Below are 11,144 nucleotides of genomic sequence, written 5' to 3'. Positions count from 1 at the left end.
AGTCCCTCATTCCCCACACAAACTTCAAGCTTCAAGGCCGGTGACAGCAGGTGTGGGACAGCCAGTACTGTGTCCGGGTTTTCCCTAAAACTGCATTTTTTCGGGTCCCAGCAGTTTGGGCAGGTCAGGTGCTCCATCCCCATTACCAGCCCGCAGGGTCCGTGTGCTCGGCAATTCCCTTGTCCAAGGTCAAACCGGCCATGCGAGGGCCCCTGTTTGCATGGGGTTAGGATGTGGGACCTGCGGGCTTTGGCAGGTGCTTGTGGAATTTCTTGCAGAGGTGGGGATGGCAAGAAAGTCAGCAAAGAGGAGAAACTGTCAGCTCTGTGTCCCCCAGGGCAGCACTGTCCTTTCTGGGTGTCCCCCAGGGCTGCACCAGCCCCGCTGGGTGTCCCCAAGTGTGGCAGGGAGGAGGACCACTGCCTGAGCCCCCTCTCTATTGCTGCAGGGTTTGGGGCCGTTTGCCACCCTCATCCCCCGTGCCCACGGGAGCACCGTGTGGCTGCCAGCACCCTCTGCCTCATTCGAGCCCTTTCCCCGGCCAGGCTGCGCTCCCGACAGGGCCGAGCCTGCCGCTGTGCCTTGTCGCACAGAGTTTCAGCCCAGCACAAAATGACACGTTTCCCGCTGCCTTTTCCGTCCCGGGAGGGCTGAGCTCCCCGCGGGCGGGAGCCGTGCTGAGCCCTAACGCTGCTGGGTTTCACCGGGGGGTTTTGGTGGAAAGCGGGGCTGGGGGAGTGCCTGGGGTCGGTCACTTGTCCGTGTCCCGGGCGTGGCGGGCAGGACGCGGTGACACGGTACAGCGCTCTGCTGGCCGCGCTGGTGGCACGTCTCTCCTTCATCTCCACGTCCCTCTGGGTAACCTAAACCCGTAATTTCTTCCCAGCCGCTGTGTCTGCCCCGCGCCGTGCCGCGCCCGTCCCTTCCCGGTGCCCAGACCCGCGTCCCACCGAGCCCCCCTGGCTTGTGGAGCATCAGGAGCAGCCCTGGCCCCGCTCCCAGCCCTGCTGCGGTGGCAGCTCCTGCTGCCTCTGGGCGCTTCCCTGGCCGCTTCCTTGGATGTGGGGAGTATCCCAAGAATGTTTTCTTTCCTTGGGCGGCAGATCGCAGCGCACAGGGTCTGCTCTGTGCCCTGTCCTGGGCTGCACCCCGGCTGACCGCAGCGGGGCCGGGCTCGCCCTCGCCCAGCACGGCAGCGCCGCAGCCAGAGGGGCCCCCGCAGACGTGAGGGGTCCCCGCAGAGGGTGGGTGGGTGCCGAGGAGAGCCGGGACAAGGCAGGACCATCCGGGTGACTGAGCTACAGCGGGTTCCAACCTCCGCCAGGGTGGGTGTGGAACCTGTCCCGCCGCGGGGCTCGGGGCTCGGATGGGGAGGGTATTTTCGGGGGTGACACGGGGTTTTCCTCCGCCAGGTCTCCTGCTCTCGTGGAAGGAGCCGGGGGTCACAGCCAGCCAGGCAGGTCAGTCGTGCCCGTCCCTCCGCGCAGGGACCATGGCAGACGGCGAGGACGCCCCGCGCGATGCCGGCGAGGGCGCGGGGGAGGACGGCTCCCTCCAGAACGAATCCTTCCCGCTCTCCTCTCTGGCCAACCTGTTCGAGAGCGAGGACACCCCAAGCCCCGCCGAGGCAGCCCGGGGTCCCCCCGGCGCCGGCGATGGAAAGCAAAACCTCCGCATGAAATTCCACGGGGCCTTTCGGAAAGGCGCCCCGAAGCCCATGGAGCTGCTGGAGGCCACCATCTACGAGTCCCCCGTGGTCCCCGCGCCCAAGAAAGCCCCCATGGACTCCCTGTTCGACTACGGCACCTACCGCCACCACCCCAGCGAGAACAAGCGCTGGCGCAGGAGGGTCGCGGAGTGAGTACGGGACACCCGGGTGGGGATGGGGACGCTCGGTTGGGGACACCCCGGTGGGGATAGGGATGTTCAGCTGGGGACACCCCGGTGGGGATGGGGACGTTTAGCTGGGGACACCCCGGTGGGGATAGAGATGTTCAGTTGGGGACACCCCGGTGGGGACGGGGATGTTCAGTGACTGGGGACGTGGGGGGACCTCCGGGCGGCACTTTGGGATGCTTTGGGCAGAGATGCCGCGCACAGGGAGCAGCTCCCAGTGAGTCCCAGTGGCTGTGCCGTGCCGTGGAGGGGCTCCGCAGCCCCCGGTACCGCGGGGCTGGGAGAGCGCTCCCCTTCCCCCTGACGGGCGCCATGAAAGAGGCTCTGTGCGCCCGGCCGCTCCCCTGGCCGGTGCGGCGTCTGGCTGCGGCATGAAAAGGCTTTTCAGGAGGGCCTCCACCCTGCCCGCGCCAGGAAACCGGAGCCGGGGGGGGGCAGCCCGCGGCCGGACGCACAATGCCCCTCTGTGCAGGGCACCTGGGGCGGCCCGCCAGTGTCCCCACCCAGGGGTGCAGCCGGCTTAGGAGAGCGGGATGTTCCCCGTGGAGGTGGGTGGAGGGGGGCAGGATGCTCCATGAGCCCTCAGACTGGAAGTCACCGGCTGGAGCAGCCGCCAAACGTCCCGCCCCCATTCCCGGTGCGCGGAGCTGCCGCCGGTCCGTACCCCCCGCTCCGCTGCCGACTGCTCCGACCGGTCTGGCTTCATCCGTGCTGCCGGAGCGTGACCAAACCCGCGGCCCGTCCCTCCTGGGGGGCACAGCTGGGGGCCCCAAGCGCTGCAGCACCTGGGTGGGAGCTGGCAAGAGCTGGCAAGAAGGCACTGGGAGCACCGGGCTGCTGTGGACGGGGATGCTGCCCTGGCCTCACCGGTGACCCCCGGCCGGGAGATGTCCCCACGTGCCTGTCCCCGGTGGCTGAGCACCCTCAAGCTCGTCGCACAGGTGGGAGAAGCCGAGGCAGCGGCTCCCGTTCCCAGCGCTGGCATTTCCCCGCAGGAAGCAGCCGCCCGCCGCAAAGGGGCCGGCTCCCGAGCCGCCCCCCGTCCTCAAGGTCTTCAACAGACCCATCCTCTTCGACATCGTGTCCCGGGGGTCCCCGGCCGGCCTGGATGGGCTCCTCTCCTTCCTGCTCACCCACAAGAAGCGCCTGACAGACGAGGAGTTCCGAGGTGAGGACCTGGCTGTTCCTTGCCCTGGTGCCAGGGCTGGGCTGTGACCCCTGGAGATCCCTGTATTCCTGAGGGATGGGGATGCACAGCTCTGGCATGGGGAGCCGGGGGCCTGAGGGGTTTGCCCTGGCCCCCCCTCAGCACCCTCCACTCGCAGAGCCCTCCACGGGAAAGACCTGCCTGCCCAAAGCCCTGCTCAACCTGAGCGGGGGCAAGAACGACACCATCCCGGTGCTGCTGGACATCGCCGAGAAGACGGGAAACATGCGGGAGTTCATCAACTCACCCTTCAGGGACGTCTACTACCGAGGTGGGGGGCGTGGGGCCACTGCTGGGGGGGGACACTGGGCTGGTTCGGGGACCGGAGAAGGGACCTGGGGCGGCTGGGACGCGGGGGAAGTGCCGGGACAAGGCGGTGGCTGACAGGCGGTGGTGGCACAGGTCAGACAGCCCTGCACATCGCCATCGAGCGCCGCTGCAAGCACTACGTGGAGCTGCTGGTGGAGAAGGGAGCAGACGTCCATGCCCAGGCCCGCGGTCGCTTCTTCCAGCCCAAGGGCGAGGGTGGCTACTTCTACTTCGGTGAGCAGGGAGGGAGCCGGGGGGCTGCACCCCGAGGTGTCCCTCGCAGCGGGGAAGGGGTGACCCGAGCCGCGCTGTTGTCCCCCCGCAGGTGAGCTGCCCCTGTCGCTGGCCGCCTGCACCAACCAGCCGCACATCGTGCACTACCTGACGGAGAACGGGCACAAGCAGGCGGACCTGCGGCGCCAGGACTCCCGCGGCAACACCGTGCTGCACGCCCTGGTGGCCATCGCCGACAACACCCGCGAGAACACCAAGTTTGTCACCAAGATGTACGACCTGCTCCTCGTCAAGTGCGCCAAGCTCTTCCCCGACACCAACCTGGAGGCTCTGCTCAACAACGACGGCCTCTCCCCGCTCATGATGGCGGCCAAGACCGGCAAGATCGGGGTACGGCGTCCCCCCCGTCTCGGGGACGTGTCCCTGCCGTCCCTGCTGAGCCCTGTCACACTCAGTGCATGCACGGCTTCTCTCTGCAGATGCTGGTGGAAACCTGGAGGTGCAGCCCTATTAACCTGGCTAATTAACACCCCTTTGCGTTCTGGCCCTTTCCCAATTAACTCCAGACCCTCACACAGCCCAGCTTCTCCCCTGACCTGCCCTTGGCCTCTGGTGGGGCAGGCAGGGGAGTCACCAAAAATGCAGAAGCTGCAGCATCCTGCAGGGCTGCCACAGTGCCTGCATCACCCCAGGAGCGCCTGGGAGCACCCTGAGCCCATTGGGGTGCAGGGAGGGGGTGGGGGGATGCACCCAGGATGGGGTGGGAGGAGGGCAGGGTGGAGGCAGGTCTGTGGGTAGCAGTCCTCCCTCCATCCCTCCCTCTGGCAGATCTTCCAGCACATCATCCGGAGGGAGATCACGGATGAGGACGCCCGGCACCTCTCCAGGAAGTTCAAGGACTGGGCCTATGGCCCCGTCTACTCCTCCCTGTACGACCTCTCCTCTCTGGACACCTGTGGGGAGGAGGTGTCCGTGCTGGAGATCCTCGTCTACAACAGCAAGATCGAGGTGTGCAGGGCTGGGGGGCCTGGGATGGGTCTGGAGGGGCCTGGGTGGCCCTGTCCCCTCTGCCATCACCCATGTCCCACCAGAACCGCCACGAGATGCTGGCTGTGGAGCCCATCAACGAGCTGCTGAGGGACAAGTGGCGCAAGTTTGGGGCTGTGTCCTTCTACATCAGCGTGGTCTCCTACCTCAGCGCCATGATCATCTTCACCCTCGTCGCCTACTACCGCCCCATGGAAGGCCCTGTGAGTGCCCAGGCTGGCACAGCCCCACGGGCCAGCCCTGCCTTGCAGGGGGGTCTGGCAGGGCTCTGTCCCAGGGGATGGGGGAGCAGCTCAGCTCTGTCCTCTCCCCACAGCCGCCCTACCCCTACACCAGCACCGCCGACTACCTGCGCCTGGCCGGGGAGATCATCACCCTCCTCACTGGAATCCTCTTCTTCTGCACAAATGTCAGTGTGGCAAGGCAGGGGGTCCTCCCATGGGGACACTGAGCTCTTTGGGGTCTCCAGGGGTGACAGCCCTGTCCCCTGAGGCATCCACCCCTGCCAAAGTGGCCTCAGACGTGGGGACCCTGCCACTCGAGACCCTCCAACCTCTGCCTCTCTCCCACAGATTAAAGACCTGTTCATGAAGAAGTGCCCAGGTGTGAACTCCTTCTTCATAGATGGCTCCTTCCAGCTGCTCTAGTACGTGGGGAACCCCCAGGGCCACCGCCAGCCACTGCACCCCCCAGGCTCGTGGCTGCAGGCTCTGACCCCAACTCTCCTGCAGCTTCATCTACTCGGTGCTGGTGATTGTCACGGCGGGGCTGTACCTGGGTGGCATCGAGGCCTACCTGGCTGTCATGGTCTTTGCCCTGGTCCTGGGCTGGATGAATGCCCTGTACTTCACCCGTGGGCTCAAGCTGACAGGGACCTACAGCATCATGATCCAGAAGGTCTGGTGGGGTCGTGGGTCTTGTCCTTCTCCAGGGGTGATGCTCCTGTGGAATTACAGCCTAAAAAGGTCCCTCCAGGCTTTGTGAAGGGTTCCTGTGGCTCTCCACTGCCCTGCTCCCAGGCCAGATGTGCCAGCCTCACAGCTTGATGATGATGCTGTGGTCCAGCACACCTCACCCTGCTCTCCACCACTTTCAGATCCTCTTCAAAGACTTGTTCCGCTTCCTCCTGGTCTACCTGCTCTTCATGATTGGCTATGCATCAGGTAACCAGCCAGCTCCCCTGGCTGGGGCAGGGACAGCTCCTGGCTGGGCAGGGGGCTGCAGACCCTCAGCTCCATCCCACCTGCCCACAGCCTCAGCCTTTGCCTCCTCCCACGGTGGAGAAGGTCTCAGCCAGCACGGAGCCACACTGGGGCCCATTGTGGATCCTGTCCTTGCCACTGCCCCTATGGACTCGCTGTCCCTGTCCCTTCTCCCCCAGCCCTGGTGTCCCTCCTCAACCCGTGTCCCAGCAGTGAGTCCTGCAGCGAGAAGTCCAACTGCACAGTGCCCACCTACCCGTCCTGCCGGGACAGCCAGACCTTCAGCACCTTCCTGCTCGACCTCTTCAAGCTCACCATCGGCATGGGCGACCTGGAGATGCTCGAGAGCGCCAAATACCCCGGCGTCTTCATCATCCTCCTCGTCACCTACATCATCCTCACCTTCGTGCTCCTCCTCAACATGCTCATCGCCCTCATGGGCGAGACCGTGGGCCAAGTCTCCAAGGAGAGCAAGCACATCTGGAAGCTGCAGGTACCACTCTGGGCGTGGCGGGATGGGATCTCCAGGAGCCGCCCGTGCCTGGGGGGCTGCAGCATCGAGGCATCCCGAGCTCCATGGGCAAGGCACCCCCATGCTCAGGCATTCCCTGGTGTCCCTGGCAGTGGGCCACCACCATCCTGGACATCGAGCGCTCCTTCCCGGTGTTCCTGAGGAAAGCTTTCCGCTCGGGGGAGATGGTCACTGTGGGGAAGGGCACGGATGGGACCCCCGACCGCCGCTGGTGCTTCAGGTAAAGGTGGGCGCCCTCGGAGGCTGGGGAGCAGCTGAGCCTCTCCCAGCAGCATTTTTGGGGGGCTGGCATCGTGCAGCACTCATTTGCTGGGTGCTTTGTAGTGGTCTGGAGGCAGCTGGCATTGCTGGTGGGTGCTGGAGGTCCCACCCTGGCTCCAGGGCACTCCGTGCAGCCCCTGTGGGTCTGACCTTCCCCACAGGGTGGACGAGGTGAACTGGTCCCACTGGAACCAGAACCTGGGCATCATCAGTGAGGACCCGGGCAAGAGCGACACGTACCAGTACTATGGCTTCTCCCACACCATGGGCCGGCTGCGAAGAGGTGAGCGCCCTGCTGTAGGCTGGGACATCCCTCAGGATGCTGCTGGCAGCCTCTGATGAGCCCCAGGAGCAGATCTGGGGGCTGTGACATCCCTCAGGATGCTGCTGGCAGCCTCTGACGAGCCCCAGGAGCAGATCTGGGGGCCTGGCAAGCAGCCAGAGATGGCCTTTGCGCATCTCCCGCCCTCTCCACAGATCGGTGGTCGACAGTGGTGCCACGCGTGGTGGAGCTGAACAAGAGCTGCCCTCCGGAGGAGGTGGTGGTGCCCCTGGGGAGCATGGGCACGGCGGAGCCGCGGGAGCGGCGGCACGGCCCAGCCCCGAGCTCCCCGCTCTAGCACGGCAGCACCGGCAGCTGATGGACTCTGCCCGGGCCCCCGGAGCGGCTCGGGAATCGCCACTGGGCTGGATGGATGGTACTTGTCTGCTCCTCAGGGAATCGCGCAGCCTCTGTCCCCTCCGGCGGCCGCTGTCCCCGGCCGTGTCTCGGCTCTCACCGAGTGCCACCGCTTCACTTCCCTGTGCCGGGGCCGTGCCGTGCCGGGAGCCTCGGCCCGGGGTGGGGAGCACGGCCCCCACCGGCGCCGATGGTTTTGCCACAGAGTTTTGCACAAGGTTTATACGGTTATTTATTCAGTAATAAAGACTGACGCGCCACCGCCGTCTCCTCCCGGCGCTGAGTGATTCGGCGTGGGACAGCCAGGATGCCAGCAGGGTTTGGGGAGGGATAGGATGGAGGAGCTGCCTGCTCCCCAGTGCTAACCAAGCCAAACCGTGCCAAACTGTGCTGTGCCTTTGAGCGTGGCCACCCAGCGGGCTGAGCTCAGGTTTGGTGCACGGATGTGGTGTACAGGGATGTGATGATGTCCAGGTGTGGTGCAGGGATACGATGCACAGGTGTGAGACATGGATGGATACGATGCATAGGTGCAGTGCAGGGATGTGATGATGTCCAGGTGTGACACAGGGATACGATGCAGAGGTGCAGTGCACAGTTATGATGTCCAGGTGTGGTGCAGGGATACGATGATGTCCAGGTGTGACACAGGGATACAATGCACGGGTGCAGGGCAGGGACGTTATGATGCACAGGGGTGGTACACGGTTACAATGTACAGGTGTGGTCCAGGCATACGATGTACAGGTGTGACACATGGATGTGAGGTACAGGTGTGGTGCATGGTTACGATGCACAGGTGCGGTGCAGGGATGTGATGATGCACAGGTGCAGGGTGTGATGATGCACAGGTGCAGGGGTGTGACGATGCACAGGTGCGGTGCAGGGATGTGACGATGCACAGGTGCAGGGTGTGATGATGCACAGGTGCAGGGGTGTGATGATGCACAGGTGCCGGGATGTGATGATGCACAGGTGCAGGGGTGTGATGATGCACAGGTGCAGGGGTGTGATGATGCACAGGTGCAGTGGTGTGATGATGCACAGGTGCAGTGATGTGACGATGCACAGGTGCAGGGGTGTGATGATGCACAGGTGCAGGGTGTGATGATGCACAGGTGCAGGGGTGTGATGATGCACAGGTGCAGGGGTGTGATGATGCACAGGTGCGGTGCAGGATGCGGTGCGCGCTCGCTCCACTGGAGGGCGGCACACACCGCGCGATGCGGGCCCGGCCCCGGTCTCGCCGGGCTGGCTTCGCACCCCGAGCGCAGGGCCGGGGCCGCTACCGGGCGGCGGCAAACCAGCTCTCCGCATCCCCATAACATCCGTGCCCCATCCCCTCCCGTCCCTAGCCCATCCCTATGGATCTCCATCCCATCCCCATCCTCAGCCCATCCCATGCATCACCCCTCTGTAGCTCCTTTCCTCCTCATCCTCCCAGCCACCTGGTGAGCGTTCCTTCAGCAGCTGGACGTTGTGGGGGTGTGAAGGGGCGCTTTCGGTGGGCACCAGTGGCATGGTGACACGGTGGCACTGACAGAGACCCTGGCCAGGGCCTGGGGACAGCCCTGCTCTCTCAGCAAACGCTTTAGCAGCAGAGGGGACACTTCATCTTCCAACTTGATGAGTCGCCGTCAGCGTTAACGGCACCGTCTCCGTTTAAATGTGATTTACATACATCTCTCATATTGTGGTTTAAGTATTTCCCCAGGGTGAGGGATGAATATGTTTCATTATCGCTCCTTGGGAGAGGCGGAGGTGGCGGCTCCTGCTTCATAATCGAATGAGGAGCTGAGCTGCTCTGCTTCTAGGCTGGATCTTGGGTGAAAACAATGAACGTGGCTTTCACCCGACTGGGTCCGCAGTGGGCAGTCCTGGCTGGGTCATGTGTGGTGGCTGGGGAGCCCTGGAGCAGGACTCAGCCAGAGATGGGCTCAGCACCGTGGCTGCCCCCGGCTGCAGCACTAGAGATGGGATTTTCCCGTAAAATGAGACATAAACCAATTTCCTACCCTCCCGTGCAGATCTTAATGCCCCAAAGCCAAGAGGCCACATATCAGTGAGCTTTAAAGAGATTTGGGCTCTGGGAAGGACAGCTGTCACCAAGCCCCTGCATCATCATCACTCTGCACCCTGCAGCGGCTCTGTGAGGACGGGGCCACCACAGCCACCGTGGTGCCATCCCAGCACTGGAGTCCTCTGCCGCCTTCAGGGATTGGTTTTGGCCCTTTTACCCCCTGCCCCACCACGCCTGGAGCTGTTTCAGCCTCAGCTGGTGAACGGGGGGTGCTTGGCCCCGGCCCCCTCCCGCCCCTCCCCGCGCCGCCCTGCCAGAGATGACAAACCCAACAAAGGGAAGAGAAGAGCACTTGTCATCCAGAATGCGGAGCGTGGAAGCAAATTTATTTTTAGATAAATCTAAAGCTTAATTTGTGAAGCTAATATCAATCAAAATGAGAGATGGGTTTTTTTAAGTCCTTTTGCAGCCGTGCAATTTATACTGCCTGTCTCTCCTCCTCGCTCCCAAACAGCAAAGGCAGCCGCTAAGTTTAATATCAGCCTCATGCACACCTGCCTTAGAAATCTGTGTGATTATTGGTATTATTATTGGTATACTTTGAATAGGAAGGTGTTTGTAGGCTAGAAGCAGCATAGTTTCCTTTAGTGTGTTCCCACAGCACCCGTGGATGCTGTGCCCCATGGAACGGAAGGGCAATGGGCTGTGATGGGATGTACCTCAGGTGTCCCTGCCCCATCTCCCACCAGTGTCTGTGCACATTTTTTGTCCTCACGTGCTCACCTGCACCTGGCAGGGCTGGCACTGCAGCAGGTGCCCACCAAAGAGGAACCCATTCATTTTGCATTCCACACTTGAAGCCTCCCCAGCGAAATCCTCCTCCCAAGGAGCGATCTGAGGGGAGAATTAACCTGCTAAATAATAAAAACCCCCGCACACCTCCTAATGAAATGTAATGACTTGGAGACCTGCAAGATGGATCGCGCCGTCGCTCCCAGCCACTCGCCCTGATTTATGGCGAGCTGGGAAATCTGATGGAGGCAGCGCTAATGAATCCTCCTCCCACGGGCACCACTGAGGGAGCAAAGTTTCTCCTGGAGCCCCCAGCACGGCTCAGCGCAACCCAGCCTTTGTAGAGTCCCCCTTTGGTGCAGGGGGTCCCCAAGGAGGGGCTGCCCTGCACAGAGGCCCCGCCGTGCTCCAGCCTCACATTCCTTTGATGTGGCATCTTTTTAATGACAAAGATCTGAGCAGAGATCTCCCTCCAGACAGAATAATTTTAACACGCAGGCAGGCAGGGGCACCCCCCCCCCATGTTAACCTCTGTGAAAATTTCCTTTTGTCCCAATTTCTCTTTGTTCCCCGGATCGGCTGTCACGCAGCTCACTGCTGCTGGTGACAGAGAGGTCCCCTCCCAGTGCCACAAATACCAGAGGAGCCACACGCACCCTTGTCCTGCCCACATCCCTACCCTATCTCATCCCATCCCATCCCCATCCTCATTCCCATCCTCATCCTTTCCCCATTCCCGTCCCCATTGGTTCCCATCCCCTTCCCCATCTCATCCCATCCCATCTCATCCCCACCCTTATCCCATCCCCATTCTCATTCTATCCCCATTCCCATCCCATCCCATCCCACCCCATCCCATCCCTGTACCCCCCTGGTCATGCACAGAAGGCAGCTGAGCCTCTGTCACCCTCAGTCCCCTCCCTGGCTGGGATGAGGCCATGCTGTGTGTCCCACCACGGGACACG

At 63.0% G+C, this 11,144-nt stretch overlaps 1 protein-coding gene across 1 annotated transcript; it reads left to right on the top strand.

Moving 5' to 3' along the window:
* Nucleotides 1-1,492: 1,492 nt before the first annotated feature.
* On the top strand, nt 1,493-7,620 carry TRPV4 (transient receptor potential cation channel subfamily V member 4). Its single transcript, XM_036393302.1, has 15 exons — nt 1,493-1,857; nt 2,892-3,064; nt 3,222-3,374; nt 3,506-3,646; nt 3,738-4,036; nt 4,475-4,654; nt 4,738-4,896; nt 5,010-5,102; nt 5,266-5,339; nt 5,425-5,590; nt 5,790-5,856; nt 6,075-6,388; nt 6,520-6,647; nt 6,850-6,971; nt 7,166-7,620. Exons 1-15 carry the CDS (start codon nt 1,493-1,495, stop codon nt 7,306-7,308), a joined length of 2,577 nt encoding a protein of 858 aa, XP_036249195.1. The 3' UTR covers nt 7,309-7,620.
* The last annotated feature ends 3,524 nt before the right edge of the window (nt 7,621-11,144 follow it).

Source organism: Molothrus ater, chromosome 18 (assembly GCF_012460135.2).
Source record: "Molothrus ater isolate BHLD 08-10-18 breed brown headed cowbird chromosome 18, BPBGC_Mater_1.1, whole genome shotgun sequence".
In the NCBI taxonomy this organism is placed as follows: domain Eukaryota; kingdom Metazoa; phylum Chordata; class Aves; order Passeriformes; family Icteridae; genus Molothrus; species Molothrus ater.
This window is presented reverse-complemented; position numbering and strand designations above follow the sequence as displayed.

Coding starts and splice junctions, on each gene's coding strand:
- TRPV4 (XM_036393302.1), top strand. CDS start 1,493: ATGGCAGACGGCGAGGACGCCCCGCGCGATGCCGGCGAGGGCGCGGGG. Junction 5,591..5,789: donor ACAGCATCATGATCCAGAAG/GTCTGGTGGGGT, acceptor CACCACTTTCAG/ATCCTCTTCAAAGACTTGTT. Junction 6,389..6,519: donor AGCACATCTGGAAGCTGCAG/GTACCACTCTGG, acceptor TGTCCCTGGCAG/TGGGCCACCACCATCCTGGA.